Raw genomic sequence first — 18,675 nt, 5'->3', positions numbered from 1 at the left:
ATTTTTCCATGCATCACCATATCCTTATCACCTTTGAAACAGTGATGTACATTTGCTTTTTGAGGCAACTAGATTTCTCTGTGAATGTGCAAATACTAACCAGAGGGAAGGGAAAACTTTTACTTTTAAAGAATGGAAAAAACATGTCTTTAAACATGCAGTTCAGTGAAGGTCATCAGTGAGCTACATATTCCCACTCTTCTGAGTAGATCAAAGAACTCAGTTTCCTTTATTACCTCCTCTGTCTCAACTGGAAGAGAGCTCCATTAAGCTTCATTCATAAGTTTGGTCTAAATTTTGACTTGGAGTCAAAGCATTTATTCCAAAGCACTGATCATGCCTAATTAGCCTTGGATAGATGGGGGGATCCAGAGTGCTCAGTACTCACCTGAGCTGTAGCTGTCAGTAGATGACTGAGAGATAGACCGAGACAGAGAGCGGCGTCCAATTTTGGTGGGACGTTTGTTGAATTCTTGCTTCTGGTCAGCAAATTGGATCTGCTAAGAAAAAGAACCCTAGTTATTTCCAGGAAAAGAACCTCTATTTTGAAACATTCAAAGGCTTGCTTTATAGGTTCTTTCCTTCCCTTGCAGTTGATCTGATTATACCAAGTGTTACTTGAAATATTAAGACTCTTTGGAGACAAGGATGCTTTCTCACACTTTATCTACTATGTTTCTATCAAATTTAAGTTTTTGATCCATAGTTTGTCTTTTACAGTAAAACTGTGACTAAGAAAATGGAGAATGGGATATTCTGGATAAAATTAATTAAAAAAAAAGAGATTTATTTATTTATTTATCCCCCCGATGTCTGCTCTTTGTGTCCACTGTGCATTCTTCTTTGTCTTCTCTTTAGGCGGCACTGGGAACCAATCCTGGGACCTTCTGGAGTGGGAGAGAAGTGCTCAATCTTTTGTGTCACCTCAGCTCCCCGGTCTGCTGCTTCTCTCATTGTCTCTCCTCTGTGTCACTTTTTTTGTGTCATCTTGCTGTGCCAGCTCTCCACTCGGGCCAGCTCGCTGCACAGGCCAGCTTGCTTTCACCAGGAGGCCCCAGGAATCAAACCCTGGATCTGCCATATAGTAGATGGGAGCCCAAGTCCTTGAGCCACATCTAATTCCCAAAATAAATTTTTAGAAAGTTGAGTCATATACTGAAATCCTTTCTATAATTTCATTGAAAATTAAAGCTGGAAAGAATCTTTGAGACTACAGTATATATACCAATCTTCATGTATTTAGATGAGAAAATGGGTATAAGAAGGTAAAGTGACTTGCCTTCAGGTTTCAAGATTGTCAGGAAATGTTTTAGTATAATGAAAAGTATAGTCTTTGCATTCAGACAGAACTTTCTGTAATCCCATTCAAATCCTGGCTATGCCACTTATTAGCTATGTAATGTTGGTCAAGGTGCTTCTGTGGGCCTCATTTTCCATATATATAATGGAGATAATAGTACTTACTTCACAGGTTTTAGAGGGGGTTAAATGAGAGAGACAATGTATATAAACTGTGAAACAGAACAAGAGATTGAATAAATCTACCCTCACCCCTGCAGTTCAGTGCTTTTTCAATTCTTGTAGATAGCCACTCTAGTTTTTAAAAGCTTTCTAATATGGATTAGTTAGCTTTCTGGTACTAGTAAGTACAGTAAATATTAATTTTTTAATGTTCAGAATCATAAAATACACAGAAAGCTATATAATTGATCATTTATTCACTGTAATATGACAGATGTAGAAAGGGTAGACAACCGGACTGAATATTATAAACTTCAGATGATATCCTAGAGCATGCAGTTTGGACAATATATGATAGTAACTTTCTTGCAATTTTACCTCTTTCTCCTATATATCTCATACAATTTATTCACTGAATAACTGTTTTCTTTGTCTCTAGTTGAATGTTTGCATAATTGCTAAGATTATTCTTCTGGATCCAAGGTGGCAGACACAGAGACAACACAGAAACTGAAAAGAACCAAAAAACCGATAGCTAATTCTACCTTTAATGATAAAAAGAAGATTCCTTGATGGGCAGACTCATAGACACAGCATATCAGAATGAAAGCAGGAAATGATGGCTACATTTCCTGCAGTTAGAAGTAACTACTGAGTTATTTGAGTCTTTAGACAAGGGGACCAATGCCTAATTGAATTAGCTTAGACTTGCTGTTAAGGGAAATTCATACATTTTCATAGCAATAACAACAAATAAAGCTCAAAATGAGTTTGCAAATTGTTTCCAGAAACAGCAAAATTTTCTGGATTAGAAGTTTGGTGTTAGAAGATCTTGGCATTTTTTTTTTAAATGGCAAGATTAACAATATTCTAAACTATTAATTTATTCCAAAAGGGGAAAATGTCCTTTTTATATACTCCCATAAGAAGTACATGAACTTCTTGTACTTCTCCTATCAAAGCACTTATCATACTGAATATCCCTGCCTGTCTACATACCTGTATCCCCTACTAAACCCTGGGCTTCTCAAAGGCAGGAGTTGTGTATCCTATTCATGCTCATATCCTCAGGCACAAATCTCTGGCACATATTTAGAAACTCAATCACTTACTGACTTAATGAACTTAAGTATGAAGTAGTCTATTCTATCTCCACTGTCTGTGCTTTGTTGATTTTTAAGCATACGTCAAATCTGACACTAAAATAATTTTTAAGGGCAAAAAGTACTGGGGGGAAAAAGGTTTAAAAAAGAGTATTGGGAAGGGGGAAAGGGTAGGTGGAAAGATAGGGAAGGTATTGCAGTCAGGCTCAAACCTTTGGCTTCCTGGCTGGATTTCATTTCAACACCCTGTTTAACACAGTCAAATGCCTTTATTCTGTTTTAAGGCCATTTAGGAAGTTACTAAATTGACTTTCCAAAGACCGCACTAAGTTACTAACTTCAGTGGTGCCCGCTTCTAAAACAAAGTAACAGATAACCCCTGCCTCCAACATGCACCACCACCACCTGCAGGTGCGCACATGCACACACACACACACACACACACACACACACACAGCACTAGAAGGGACCAGTCAAGTTATCCAGATTTGTAGGTTCAGGGTGCATCCACACCTGTTTACCCCAATAACATTAATCTATGCAGATACCTGGCTGCATCATCACCTCAAACCAGTTTGAGTTCTCTTCTCTATAAAATGTTTTCCATTTACAGTAATTCCTCCCACCCACACAAGTTTAGGGCTGTCTTTTTGACATTAAAGAAGACTAGGCTGTGTAGGTTTTATCCAGAAACACGGGGTAAAATCTTGCTTATGAGTTAGACAATGAACTCAAGTTTAAGGCAGAAGAATATTAGAAAGAGACTGCTTCAATAATACATATAATATAGGTTGTACAATTTTCCCCAATAAATAAATGTTTATTTTTTTACTGATAACCAGAACGTATGGGTTAATTGAGTCATTCCCTCATATCTGCCTCCCCTCAATTATTAAATGAGTTGACATTCTTTACTCAACAGTCCACCTTGAAAAATGGTAACCTACCTACCCCAGCTGTGGTACCATGGTAGATTCTACCCCTAACTTTCCTACCTTGTCTGAAATAAGAGTCCTTTAAATTTCAAAGCTTTTCTATTTCATTTCAGAGAGAACCAACTAATTCCAACAGGCATCAAAGCAAGAGAGGGAAAGAGATGTTAGGGCTGGAGCAGCAAAAGCAAGAAAGAAGGGGAAAAGAGAGTATAAATAGCTGGTCTTTTATGATAATGATCATAGCAGCAGGAAGACTGGGAAATAAGAGTTTAGCCTCACCTGGGCTTTAATCCCAAAGTTGCCATTGACAATGTATTTCTTCTTGCTGCTCAGCATAGCGACATTACCAGCCCTACTGCCACCTCTCCGATCCAGGGACCCTTGTGGCTAGGTCTTTAAACCTTTCTCATCAGCAATTCTTTTGGTTCTGATTCCAGCCAGCTTTTTTTTTGAGGGGGTGGAGGGTGGCTACCCTTCCCTGCAATCTCTGAAGCAGCTCCAACAACCCCTCCAGCCGTGTAAAGTCCTGATTAAAGAAGGCATTTCTGTTAGTGGCTCATCAGCCATTCCTAATTCTGGTGGCAGTTTTACTTTTATTTATTTATTTATTTCCTGAACACCTAATTACACGGATCCTCTGACCTCTAAACCTTAACAAGTCCCTTGACAAGGCCCAACTTGCATGCACATAACAATAGCTTATTTATATAACTGGTGCACTTTCCTGCCTGCTATAATTAACTTGCTAATTAGGTTCCTTTTTAACCTTTCCTTGTCAGATGATTTTAGTTAACCTAGTCTCAAAAGAAAAAAATTAACTATGCTAAAAACAATGGGGGAATTTATTTAGAAAAAACTAAACTAAACTAAACTAATGGTGCCAAGTGATCCGGCAGCCCCCACCTTACACCCTCTGTCTGTTGACTAGGGACACTGGTTTCAGCTTTGTTACCAAGGAAATAAACTTTCTCAGTCTGTTGCTTTATACTTTATTATGCATCTTTTATACATGTGTTTGGACATCTGGCTTCCAGTCCACGGCTGTGCATTTTTTATATATATTTTGACATTTGGTTTCTAATCCTTATTACTGATTTGGTGTTGGGTGACCCTGTTTGTTTGTTTTTTTCAACAACTCCGTCTTATGGGAGGTGTGACTGCAAAGGAGAGAGTTCCTTATCTCCTCTGAACGTCCAGAATCACAACCTTGTTATGTGCCAAATAAAGATTCAAAGGAAAGGGCAAAGAATCATTATCAATTGATTTCCAAAAAGACCCTGTAAAGAGGAAGCTACACTCAACTATATGTTAGAGAGACAGTGGTGAGAATGTGATTTGAATTCTTCTTAAAAAAGAGACTACTCTTTGAGCACTAGAAAGAAGATGAAATGGTAGATACTTTCTTCAGGATAACCTTTATTTTGAAGGAAAAGACCATACTAGTGTTTGTTGCATAGTTTATTGTTTCTCTGGAAGAATGAAAGGGGAGAGGAACTAATATCTATTAAGTACTTAGTAAGTGCACATCTGTTTACATACACTCTTTTAATCTACACAAGAATCTTAAGAGGTAGACATTATTATCCTCACTGACAAATCAGGAATTTGGAACTCTGAGAGAACAAACGATTTGCCTGAGTTCTCACAGCAAGTTAAGGTGATGGAACTAGAGTTTGAGTCCGTTTATGTCAGAGCCGAAGCTCTTTCCACTATTTCACACCTTAGGAAATTTCCGTCAGAAGACCGAAAAATTCTCCTATCCTTGATCCTAAGTGCATTAGCCCCACCTCTTTCTTTACTTTTACATTAACTTTCTTATCAGATTGGGTCTCATTGACACCTTCCCCAGGTGATCTTGGAGCCCAGATCAAACCACAATTCTAAAATAGCTAGTCATATAAGAAAGAATAATCTTACAGTCCTTTAATTGGTAACGCCAATTACCATAAATTGAAACTGAAATCAATTGAATCAAGTATTGACATTCACCATCACTCAGCCCACTTACTTTACTGTTAAAATTTTTATTGTGGTAAAATATATATAACATCAAGTTTGTCATTTTAACCATTTTTAAGCGAACAATTCAGTGGCATTAATTACATTCACATTGTGCTACCATCACATCACCACTATCTTGTTTCCAAAACTTTTTCACTACCCCCAACAGAAACTCTGTACCCATTAAGCAATAACCTCCCCATTTGCCCTTTCCCCTTTAGGAGCTGGTAAACTCTCAACCTTTTATTTCACAATAAAACCGATCCCGTAGTCATAATTTCATGAAATGAGACAGACCAATGTATTTTTCTGCTTAATGAATCTCTGTTTTTCCTAGCCAAAGATGTTCATCCTAGTAGACTCTAAGCTGATTTCCCATTTTCTTCACTCACGTGAAATGAGCTTTTTAGTTCAATGGTTTAAATCACTTGACCTGAGCCAGAAGCAGCTGAAGATCTCTACCAAGTACAACCAGAAGACATTTCAAGATACTATTACTGACAGGAAAAGTCTTACCACTTAATACATTCAACTAGCAGAGTAGCTCTCAAGCTTCAGTATGCATCCGAATCACTTGAGGGCTTATTAAAACACAGCTTGCTGGACTCCACCTTCCAGAGTTTTATTCAGTAGGTCTGGGGCAGGGCCCAAGACTTAGCATTTCCAGCAAGTTCTCAGGTGATGCTGATGCTGCTGGTCTGGGGACTATGCTTAGAAAACCACTGATCTAGCCCTTTCTCCAAGCATGAATAAAGTGACCCCAATTCTCTTCATTCTTATGTTTTCCTTAGCCAACTATTTTATCTTATCTGTGGCTACAATCCTGAAGGCACAGTCATAAGCAGAAAAGAAAGGGTTATTTGAAAGGCCAGAGAATAGATCAAGTGATTCTTTCTTTAAACCCAATACAGGGTAAAAAGAGCACTGGTCTATTCTGACTTCTACAACTTAAGGCTGTTAAGAAAGGATAGTCAATACATTAAGAAAAACAGGACTCATTGGGAAGATAGAAGATGGGTTTACCCTCAAGAGGATCAGTCTAAGAGAAACCAATTAATTCCTTTTCATAAAGAAGTAGTACAAAAGATGATAATCAGAGGTTCTCTCTGTATATTCTTTCTTTCTTTCTTTTTTTTTTTTTTTTTTGAGGTATCAGGGCCGGAGATTGAACCCAGGACCTCCTATGTGGGAAGCTGAGCGAAATCAGCTCCCTCCATTTCTTAACATCTCCAAAACTTAATTTTTGTAATTTTCATTTGTCAAATGTGAACAATAATATCTATTTCGCCTATCTCAAATGTGTGCTGAGACGGTAAAATAATAGGTGAAAGGGTCTTGAAGGATATATAAGTATAAAACATTAGTATTTCTACTTTTTTAGGTCAAAGTTCTTAACCTAGAATCCATTAATGCCTAGAACCTCCTAAATCAGTATGCAAAATTTTGTGTATATGCATATTTTCTTGGGGAGAGGGCCCATAGTTTTCATCAGTTTCTTAAATGGGTCTCTGCTTTAAGTGCTAATTCTGACCTAGAGTTATAGTCAAGCTACCTCTACCACCATTTACCTGGTAACTTAAAGGTTTCTGTCTCACTTCCAAGTGTATATTGTTCAAATATTCTTTTAGACATCCTCTCTTCCAGACTAAATGAGCTGCTTGAACGAACTGTTCACTTATAAAAGGGATCTTTTCTATTGGAAAGAAAATCAGGTCGCCAGCTGGTTGGCTGGGTTACTCAAGAAAGTCAATCAGTCAGATTTCCTATGGAAAAGTACCAACCACTACAGAGAGCTTAGATGGGAGGAGGAATTATTTAAATGTAGATACTTTAAAAAAGGGTTACTGTGGATCTGGTAGGCATTTCACCTACCAGAAGAGACTAAGGATTTCCCATGGCATGTAAAAATATATGAATAAGACAATCTTTAAAAGGATGTGTTCCCCCAACTTTCCACAATAAAACTATCTAAATAACGCCAAGAAAACCCGTCAGGTGAAAGTAGCTGAAAGTAGCAGAAGCTTCGGCAGAAGTTTTCCAGTGACTGATGGAATGTTAACTTCAAAGTCTACCTTGCCAATTCTTTGAAACTGGGGTTCTTCAAACTTCACCCTGACAATTTCCCTGCTGGGAATCAGAGATGTGAGTACTATAAGCTGCTGTGTGTGGGCTAAATCCCATTATCAGAGGGGTATGCAGGGTCCTTAACAAAGGGGGTGGTGTTGTAATACACATTCTCTGCTGAATTTTTCTTCTGAAAGAGGGTTTGAGATGCTTCTCATATTTCCTTTAGAGTCAGAGACCATCTCAGAGGGATTTAATTACGCTAATATGTAAACTGGGGCATAAGTTAGATATTTGTTAAAGCTTTCTAGTTGAAATCTTAGTCCAACATGGAACTGAAACTAGGGTTTTCTCCTGGGGATCAAAAAGCACCTTGCTATTTCACAGGTAATGTCTAGAAATATATAGATAATGCACTAGAGTTGCTCAGTGGCTAACTTTGCTGGCTAAGCGGATATCAGTGGCAGCCTAATGAAGTACTTTCAAACCAGGTCATAAGTTAATGACTTATGTGGTATCTGAAAGGGGTTAGTTAGTCTTTGGCCAGACGATAGTGAAGGAGACAGCTGGGTTATTGAAGGCAAGCACCTCACTACTCTTTCTCATCGTTGTCAAAACAAAACAAAAACAAAAACTTACCGGTCAAAGTTATTTTTCTGATTTTTGAGAGAGAAGGGCCAAGAAGTCGCTAACCAAGGGAGATGCTGTATTATAAAGTCGGACTTTGTTCTATTAAAGAATGCTCTCTAAAAGCTGGGAAGCCCTAGGTCTTATCCCTTAAGCAATAGTCAAACTAACTCTTGTAGAGCAGCCCTTCCTATTCACATAAATAGGAAGAAGTAAATGGGTAAAAGTTCAGTAGGAGCTCCTCTTGAGAGGATGTGCCCAGCAGGAAAGACAGTGAGACCTATTGCTTATAATAAATAAGAATTACTACAAAACTTTTATTTTCTGAATTGATACACTAATGTTCAGTAGAATTCTCTTATAATATTCCTTTACGGAAATATCAAAGTTTAATACCTTAATGTGGTCTCTTCCCTAAGAAAACCAGAATTCTTGCCCCCGCCCTTTCTATCTGTAAGTAGCTGGAGATTAAACAAACAAGAACAAATTAAAAGACCCAACTAGAATTATTAAATAAATTTCCCCCCTTAATTCTAAAATACTCTATTATTTGAAATAGGCCTGTGGATGGATAAGATTTCTTTCCAACAAATGCTTTAAAACCGAGTTCAAGGCTCTGAAACAACATTAAGAATAACAATAGTAATAACCCCAACAAGAGTAAGAAAAAAATAATAGCTGTAACAAGAGTTGAAACACAGGCTCCTCAGGTGAGCCTTTGTTCTCAATCTCTTTAGGCCTACTATACATATACCCAATCTTATTACCAATGGTTATTTCTTCATGTTCATAATTCCATAAGCACTAAAAGAATTTGGAATAATTTGTATATAGTCTAGAAATATATACATACACAAATTTATTATATGTAATACAAGCCTGTGTGTAGACTGTAAGACATGAGGCTAAATCTAGAAGAAATCAGACAGTTAGGAACTAAGAATTTTTTTTACAATCAAAAGTTGAATTGGATCTAAAATATTAGGTTTTACGTGCTAGTTCTTTTCAACAAATAAGTCCTTATTATGATTATATTAAAATATGCATGACAAATATGGTATTTGGAATAACTGTACCAAGACAGCTAGTTCCTGCCTTCTAGAAATACTGTGTGAACAAAGAATAGTTGGGGAAATATTTTGACTGGGAAAAAAATGGAGGCAGGTAGGGGAGAAATGTTTTAAATCAATCTTTTTAGGGGCTTTATAGAGCACCATTTCTGCAAGTTCTGTATTTTTTCCCCTCACTATTCTTTTTCTTTACTCCATGAGAAATAAATTAAGCATCAGCTTACAAACAGAAATGTGAAGTGATCACAGGATAATACAATCCATGCAGCGCACCAGCAGGAGGAACGCCCCAGGCCACCACAGCGACACCCAGGCCATAAGCAGGCTAGGGCCAGGCAGCTTCTCGGACGTCCCCCGTTTCACTCGTAATTAAGGATCATCAGGGGTGACCCTGTATATAAGACCCAGTCAGAAACTAGCATAATAACCTTTTCCAACCACGTATCTTGGAAGAGACTCTTACGTGATCACTGTCATCTGGCAGAAACAATTGCCTCTCATTAATAAGAAACAGAAAGAAAAACAAAATGACCAAAGAACTCACCATCCACTCAGGCATGTGAAAAGCTGAGGTGCCCTCATTACCGTCCCACTTCTCCATAGTGCAGACTTGGGTAAGATATGTCCTGAAGCAAAGTAAAAAGCTAGTTTGGAAACGTCAGGTCTATCTGAGTACCAAAAAGCAGACCCAACTGAGTGATTCCAGAAGTTCACAATGGCTAGCAAACTGCAAACCTCTCGGCAGAGGCTTCCAGTTCAAATCAAGATCATTAGCCAACTTCCTGACAAGTCCCTTTACTGGCCAGCTTCAAAGCTTTCTTCTGCTCCTGATTCAAAATCAGAGCTGAAGCAAAGTTCTACACCCAGGCACTCTACTTCCTACAGGGCATTCACTATTTAATGCTACCCAAACACCCTATCCCCACCTCCTCAAAGGGGACTTTCTGCAGCAATACAACAAAAAGTCGTCAGACTTCCTTTATTTCCCTGTCTGTAAAGCACTTATTAATATTCTCCCGCCCCTCAAGGACACGTCACTGGAGGTCTGATACCAAGATCAATAAGGATCGAGGTCAAGAAGGCACTCCCATTTCTCAAGAGTTGCTTGGTTTGGATCAGTAAAATAAACGGGCGTTTCCTTGAAATCAAGAGTTCTTTATGGCTTTCAGATTTAAACAGCTATGCAGAAGCGCCCCATCTGCTCACACCGGGGACCTGGCACCAAACTCTGGCATATCTCAAGTTAAATTCTTATTGCTTGGGAGGTTCAGATGGAGCCAGGGGAGATCTTCCGCAAAATCAGAATTTAGCTGCTCTGAACAAAGTTCTGGAATCACAGCTCCCTCTGCTGACACTGTGTGCTATGTACATGTAGGTCTAAGGGTCCCCCAGCTACAGAAATAACAGGTACTGATTGTAAAACTGCTTCACTGAGGCTAGTTAGGAACTACCACAGTGAGGGTTTAAAAGAGAGCCAGGGCTTCCAATCAAGACTACGCGGCCTCCAATTCCAGTTTTTGCTGACGAGTCTGGTTTCAGGGAGAAACAGAATGCCAAAACAGTATCACCTTAAGGGACCTCAGAAACTATATTTCCTCTTTATGTCTCCATAACAGTTCCCTCTTCTCTACCCACATCCGAAGTTTGGAAATTAGACAAAACTAGGAAAAAAGGTGGTCTATTTTACCTGCTTAGTTCATTCCTAGAGTATATTACCCAATAAGAGTACCACAGATTTCAGGTATAAAGGAAGCCCAACAAGATGCCAGCTCCATTCATTCCTCTGACCACAGGCGGGTAGAGAGCAGGTGCAATAAGAGGAGAGAATGGCAGAAGTGGAAGTAAAAGCCATTGTCATTGAGGAGGATTGTAGAGTGAAGCAGTTTGAGTAATGACAAGATATACAAAAGATTGCTGAAATGCAAGGGAGATAAGGCACTCTGAGGTCTCAGTAACCTTTGGTTATTGTCCTGTTGTCTACCTTTTAATCAAAAAAAAAATTTTTTTAGAAGATTTATTATTTTTTTATTTCTCTACCCTTCCCTCCCCCCCCATTGTCTGTTCTCTGTGTCCATTTGCTGCGTGTTCTTCTTTGTCCGCTTCTGTTGTCAGTGGCATGGGAATCTGTGTTTCTTTTTGTTGCGTCATCTTGCTGCGTCAGCTCTCTGTGTGGGCGGTGCCATTCCTGGGCAGGCTGTACTTTCTTTTGCACTGGGTGGCTCTCCTTATGGGGCGCACTCCTTGCGCGTGGGGCTCCCCTACGTGGGGACACCCCTGCGTGGCAGGGCACTCCTTGCGTGCATCAGCACTGCACATGGGCCAGCTCCATATGGGTCAAGGAGGCCCAGGGTTTGAACCGTGGACCTCCCATGTGGTAGACAGATGCCCTGTCCACTGGGCCAAGTCCACTTACCCCTCAAAATTTTTAAAAATGAGAAGTCATACCTGTACCTAACTTTCCAATGATCTATCTCACCTATATTTCACATGCAACATGTTTAAAATAAAAATTATTTTTTTATCTTTCCTATACCCCCACCTTCCAAACAATACTTTCTTCTCCTTACTTTTCTATTTGTGTTCATGATGCCTTAGTTCCCTCAGTCAACCAGATAGAAAACCTCAGCCTGTGATTTTTCCCCTGCTGCCTAGAACAATCGATTGCCAATTATTTTTGAGCTTCCTCCACCAAGCCTCTTATCTCTCTCTCGTCCATTTTCTCAGCCTATTAAAAAATTGCTGTAAATTCCTTCCAGGATGACCTTCCAGGACATATCCCTATGTATAGCTTAGCCACCAGCTAAGCTGTATTATCTGTCATTTTCTGAACATGAAGACTGTAGCATGGCAGTTAACAGCACTGGCTTTAGAATAAGACATACTGGATTGGAATCCTAGCTCTGCCACTTATTTAACCTTTCTGTCCCTTCAGTTTTCTTATCTGTAAAGTAAAAATAATAATAGGCATCTCACAGGATTGACACAAGATTGATGTGTTATTGGGGGAAATGGATATGGCTCAACCAATTGGGCTCCCGTCTACCATATAGGAGGTCCAGGGTTTGATGCCCAGGGCCTCCTGGTGAGGGCAAAATGGCCCAAGCAGCAAGCTGGCCCACATGGAGTGCCAGCCCATGTGGGAACGTGGCCCCGTTCAGGAGAGCCACCCTATGTGAGAATGCTGCCCAGCGCAGGAGTGCTGGCTGACACGGAGAGCTGGCGCAGCAAGATGACGCAACAAGAGACACAGAGGAGAGACACAGCAGAACAGGGGAGCTGAGGTGGCACAAGAGGTGGCACAAGAGAGTAATCATCTCTCTTCCACTCCGGAAGGTCCCAGGATTGGTTCCCAGAGCTGCCTAATGAGAATACAAGCAGACACAGAAGAACACAAAGTGAATGGACACAGAGAGCACAATGGGAAGAATGGGGTGGGGGGAGAAATAAAAAAAAATCTAAAAAAAAGATGTGTATTTGGGAAGGGGACGTGGCTCAAGCAATTGGGTTCCCATCTACAATACAGGAGGTTCAGGGTTCAATTCCTGGGGCCTCCTGGTGAAAAGTTGCATGGTGAGCTGGCCTGCGTGGAGTGAGAGCTGGTGCAGCAAGATGACACAACAAAAAGAGACACAGAGGAGAGACAATAAGAGACACAGCAGACCAGGAAGCTGAGGTGGCACAAGAGATTGAGTGTCTCTCTCCACTCCAGAAGGTCCCAGGATCAGTTCCCGGTCTTGTCTAAAGAGAAGACAATCAGACACAGAAGAACACACAAAGAGCAGACAGCAAGTGCAAAACAACAAAGGGGGCAGGAAATAAATACATAAATAAATCCTTAAAAAAAAGATGTGTATATACATGAAGTACTTAATAAATGGTAACTCTTACATATGTGATTATGCTGTGTCCTTCCCTGCTCAATGCCTTTGCTCCTGCCATTTCCTCAAATTGGAATGCATTTCTTTTTTTTCTGTCTCCACACCAATCACCTTTACTTATTCAAATTCTTCAAGATTCAGTTCAAATAAGAGTTCTGCCATGAAACTTGACCTAAGAAAGGGATCTCCCTGTCCTCTAATATTGTTCTTTGGTTACATCACTATTTAAACATGTCTCCGTGTTATAGTTACTTGAGTACATGCATTATCCTTGTTAGACTCCAAGCTCTTGGGGGCTTAACCAGCTTTAATTTGCCAATAGCACCTGGCATATAGTGAGGGCTAAAAAAATGTTAACTAAGTTTAATATTTTGTATGCTGTACATATACCTTGTAGTATTCAGGGGGCAACTTTCATAATATATTCATTACAATTATATCCATCTATAGGAATTGGGACATTATAGTCACAGGAACTTAGTAATATTATTGACAACAGTTATGATTTATTTGATGGTGAGTCCTTAAGTAGGGTTATAACCCTTATTTATAATATTTTCTCTGTAGGAATATATAATTCACTTTCCATTGCTTGATCTGCATGATACTAAAGCTTTTAGAAACAGATCATGGCTAAAAGTCTGTTTGCTGTTGGAGTAGAGTCCAACTCTGAAGAGTATTTCAATGATCTGCAAGTTACTTGATTATTGGTGCTCCTATTTATATTCTCTACATAATTATTTATTAAATAAATGGAAGGTTTTTTTGTTTCATGTTAGTGTTAAACACGGAAGAAATGACTTTTAAAGAAAACCAGGGGAAGCAGATGTGGCTTAAGCAGTTGGGCTCCCGTCTACCATAGAAGAGTTCCAGGGTTCAATACCCAGGGCCTCCTGGTGAAGGCAAACTGGCCCATGCGGAGTGCTGGCCAGTGCAGAGTGCTGGCCTGCATGGGAGTGCTGCCCTGCACGGGAGTGCTGCCCTGCACAGGAGTGTTGCCCTGCGCAGGAGTGCTGGCCCACTCAGAGAGCTGGCACAGCAAGATGACACAATGAAAAGAGACACAGAGTTGAGATAATAAGAGATGCAGCAGGTGAGGGAGCTGAGGTGGCACAAGAGAATGATGGTCTCTCTCCCACTCTGGAAGGTCCCAGGATTGGTTCCTGGAGCTGCCTGATGAGAATACAAGCAGACATAGAAGAACACACAGAGCATGGACAGAGAGAGCAGATGTGGGGGGAACAGATAAATAAATGTTTAAAAAAAAGAAAGCCAGGGGAATAAAATAATAAAAACCAGTAAAATACATCACTTTAGTATTTACTTAAGTAAAATAAAAAAATATATAATTTTAGTTGTGACATACATTTAATGTTTTCTTAGTGTAGGTTTATACTTAAATGACTTCATTGGAAAACTGTACCCTCACCACAACTTACTGTTTTGTATTCTAAAACAAAAATAAACAGCAGCTATTTAAGAACAAAAGGTCTATTAACTGACTGGGATTGTACTAGGTTTAAGTATTAGTCATAAATTTGTTTCCAATATAATTTTATTTTACCATAAAATGTCTTAGAAGATATACCTATAGCAAGAGCAGGGCTGAGAGCACTGCACATGAGATAGGGTCTGTAAGATTTAGGTGAGGAGCCAATATTAAAAAGGCTACAGACTATACCCACTCTTGCAGCCTTCTGCTTTAAAAACATTGAGAATGTCAATAGCTCAGAAGAATCTCATTTTCATTCCAAGAAGTACAGCTCAAAGTTCTATGTCTTAGTTGTTTTCCTAACACTGTGATTTGATAGTGTATCATCACCAGTGAGGGGAAGCCAGATGACCTGAAGCCAGAGGGAATACATGCTCAGGGCTAAAGGGGAGAGGACAAGAAGTTAATATTTCCAGCAGTCAAAGCCAAAAAGAACCAGGTCTTGGTGAAGAAGTAACTATAATGGCAGAACAGTTTTAAACATTAAGTGATGAATCTGGAACCTAGAGGGTCATAAGGCACAAGAATGTGTGCCTCATCCTCTTCTTCTGGCAAGTTACCAGTTGTTTTATTAGACTTTGGCAGGTTGCCTAATTACTCTGTCCTTCAGTTTCCTTATAATAAAATGAGGGGGAGGTATGGAAGAATGGACTGTGGAAGGTTAGAACTGGTTCCTTCCTGTTTTGACATTCTGTATTTCTAATCCACCTGATTTTTCTGAGGCCATAAGAGAAACATATTGTTCTGTTTTTCACTTAGTCACCTAAATTACAGTTTATTATAGAGGGTAAGGTTCCTAACCACCTGAAATCAAAGTTCAATGTGGCCAATTATGAGTTTGGCAGAATTTCTAGGCCTCTCATCTCCTTTGCGCCTTCAAATTTGAAATGCCAATGCTAACAGAGCAATTTTGTTAAAATCTCCTCGTCTATCCCACAACCTAATTCAATTCATTTAATTGAATTTATTTATGCAGGATCATTTAAAAGTATGATTACATCACTCCTTTGTTTATAATGCTTCAATGACTCTACCCTGTCTTCAAAATAAAATCCAAACTCCTTAGCATGAGTTTGTGAATGCTTAAAAAGACTTAAATCAAAGAACAGCTAGCTCAGAACAAGGCTGAAAACAAATAAAATATAGGACAGGAAGCTAAGAGTAAAAGGAAGAGAAAAGGGAACTAGGTTTGAGAAGGAATTGACAAAACCATAAATAGAAACACCACCATAAAAAAGTTATGCCTAGTGTAGCTAAATGTATCTCCTTGCCACTGACTAATCCAAGCAGTGTTACTCAAGTAAACAGTAAAGCAATATAGAGAATACAGTACACTAAAGCAGGCACCAGGCCACCTTCTCCACTCCCTAAATCCTCAAGAATCTGGGAGTGGAGTGTGGACTTAATTCCTTAATTTCCCTGACATGGCTAATAGTGCTTTAGGTCAGGGTTCAGTGTGCTGCACAGTTAGTGCCTCTGGCTAAAACTGTCCTCAAAGAGCGGTCCAGTTTAAACTTAAAAACTTCTTATATTGTTCAACCAGAATACAAGTGAAAGGAATTTGCACGCAGGGTCCTCAAATTTGTCACAGAACTGGGGAAAAGGAATAAAATTGAGACATAATGCCATTAAAGAAATGGAGAATATGGACTTTAAAAAAAAAAAAACTTTAATTGAAGCATAACTTACCTATGAAAAAAGTACACAAATCAAAAAGTTATGTCAGTAAAATTTCAAAAGTCAACACACCTATGCAACCACCACCCAGAGAAGGAACTAGAAACTTACCAGCACCCCAGAAGCTTCAGAGCCCTCCCTCAATTCCCCTTTGAGTCATTATTACCCCTACTCTTCCACAAAGTTAATCACTGTTCTGATGATTCCTATCACAATTGATCAGTTTTGCCTATTTTTGGCCATCATATAAAAATGTTAAAATACCTGCTCAAGTGCCTGCTTTTCTTTCTCAATATTATGTTTGTAAGAGGTATCTATGTTTGTTGCACTTAGCAACTCATCTATCCCAATGAAGGAACATACATAATTTATTGAATCCAACCTACTGTTGTTGGACTTTTTGGATGTTCACAGTTTGGGGCTATTAAAAATAATTATGTACCTTTTAGTGCATAGCATGAAAAAATTTCTGTTGGATATATATCTAGGAATGGAAATGCTGACAACTGTGTTGTCAGTTTTTCTAATACTAATTTGGCTGAGTTATTTATATATTTTGATCATGAGTCCTTTTCCTTTGTGGTTATATATCTTGCAAACACTTCCCCTCTGTGGCTTGCTTTTCCACTCTTATTATTGTCTTCAGCCCTGAACTTTTTATTTTGAAATAATTTTAGACTTAGATATAAATTACAAAAATAGTACCATTCCCATTTACACTTCACTCAGCTTCCCCTGTTTTTTGTTTTTTCAAAAGATTTATTTATTTATTTTTCTTCCTCTCCCCCCCACCCAGTTGTCTGCTCTTTGTGTCCATTCACTGTGTTTTTCTGTGACCGCTTCTATCCTTATCAGTGGCACTGGGAATCTGTGTTTCTTTTTGTTGCATCATCTTGTTTTGTCAGCTCTCTGTATGTGCGGCGCCATTCTTGGGTAGGCTGCACTTTCTTTCGCGTTGGGCGGCTCTCCTTACGGGCCGCACTCCTTGCGCATGGGGCTCCCCTACGTGGGGGACACCCGTGCGTGGCACGGCACTCATTCCGTGCATGGCACGGCACTCCTTCCGTGCATCAGCGCTGCACATGGGCCAGCTTCACACGGGTCAAGGAGGCCCAGGATTTGAACTGCGGACCTCCCACGTGGTAGGCGGACGCCCTATCCATTGGGCCAAGTCCGCTTCCCCTAATGTTAACATCCTTCATAACCATGGTAATTGTCAAAACTAAGAAATTAACACTGGTACAATACTATTAAGTAAACAACAGACTTTATTTGGATTTCACCTGTTTTTCCAATGACCCATTTCAGTTCCAGGACCCTACCATGCATGTACTTGTTATGTCTCCTTAGTCTAATTGAATCTATAATAGTTCCTCAGTCATTCCTTATTTTTCATGACCTTGACACTTACTTTAAAATAAAATTTTATTGAAGTATAACATTCAAGAACATAAAAAATAAATGTATAGTAATATTTGTGAATTTACAGTACAAACATGCATGTCATCGTGCAGGCTCCCATATATCTCCCCACCACCAACACCTTGCATTGTTTGTGAGACATTTTTACAAACCATTAAAAAGCATCGTCAAAATATTACTATTAACATATAGACCATATATTAAATTCGGTATATTTTCTCCCCAAACCCACCCAATTATTAACACCCTATATAAATATTATATATTTCTTAGCTCTCAGGAGAAAATGTTCTCATATTTGTCCTGTTAACCACAATCCATTTTCTACTCCTGGGTCCTCTGTGTTATACAGTCCCATGCTTTGTACAATCCATTCAAAGTGTATACTCAGTGGCTTGCATTTGCATCACAGAGTTGTACTGTCATCACTTCAGTCAATTTTAGAACATTTTCATTACTCCAAAGGAAAATTCCATACCCCCTTATACCTCCCTATTATTGTTCCTTAGTATTGAAGAAACATCTTTTTGCCATTGCTACAAAAATATTACAATATTATTGTTAACTAACATCCATAAGTTACATTAGTTATAATTTTCCCATTTTTTACCATATTCTTAGCACTTTGTAAAAGAGCATTCTTATAGTTATGCTATTAACCACAATCTTCAACCACTGCTGAAATCACTGTTATATATTTCCTAGATTATTCTCTACTTTCCTTTCAATTGACATTTACTTCCACATACTACCCCTTTCAACCATAATCACATTTACAAATCAGCAGTTATACTCACTATGTTTTACCATCAGCTCTACTCATTTCCACACTTTCACAATTAACCTTATTAATGATGCTACAATCACTAAGTATCATTGCCCATTCTGAACCCACCTTCTATCACCTAGTACCGTAGTACTATACTCTACAGTTTACCTCTGTGA

General features: G+C 39.1%; 1 protein-coding gene and 1 long non-coding RNA gene across 9 annotated transcripts in view; one reads left to right on the top strand and one right to left on the bottom strand.

Moving 5' to 3' along the window:
- Nucleotides 1–18,675, bottom strand: part of AHCYL2 (adenosylhomocysteinase like 2) — a 272,609-nt gene that overhangs the window by 43,799 nt on the left and 210,135 nt on the right. Inside the window, exons 1-3 of one of the 8 annotated variants that reach the window (XM_004463224.4) lie at nucleotides 10,188–10,237; nucleotides 9,806–9,887; nucleotides 389–500 (exon numbers count right to left, since the gene is read on the bottom strand). In XM_004463224.4, coding sequence (XP_004463281.1) covers nucleotides 389–500; nucleotides 9,806–9,862 — 169 coding nt within the window. In that variant the 5' untranslated portion in view covers nucleotides 9,863–9,887; nucleotides 10,188–10,237. Of the gene's footprint in view, nucleotides 1–388; nucleotides 501–3,778; nucleotides 4,404–9,805; nucleotides 10,518–18,675 lie in introns of those variants that run through there. The other 7 variants (XM_058297343.1, XM_004463225.4, XM_004463222.4 and 4 more) reach the window with 7 other exon arrangements.
- The window catches only part of LOC131278530 (uncharacterized), a 33,848-nt gene continuing 22,527 nt past the window's right edge, over nucleotides 7,355–18,675 (top strand). Inside the window, exon 1 of the long non-coding RNA XR_009185884.2 lies at nucleotides 7,355–7,642. This is a non-coding gene — a long non-coding RNA (uncharacterized lncRNA). The remainder of the gene's footprint in view (nucleotides 7,643–18,675) is intronic.

The sequence above is a fragment of the Dasypus novemcinctus genome, chromosome 5 (genome assembly GCF_030445035.2).
Source record: "Dasypus novemcinctus isolate mDasNov1 chromosome 5, mDasNov1.1.hap2, whole genome shotgun sequence".
Taxonomy (NCBI): domain Eukaryota; kingdom Metazoa; phylum Chordata; class Mammalia; order Cingulata; family Dasypodidae; genus Dasypus; species Dasypus novemcinctus.
This window is presented reverse-complemented; position numbering and strand designations above follow the sequence as displayed.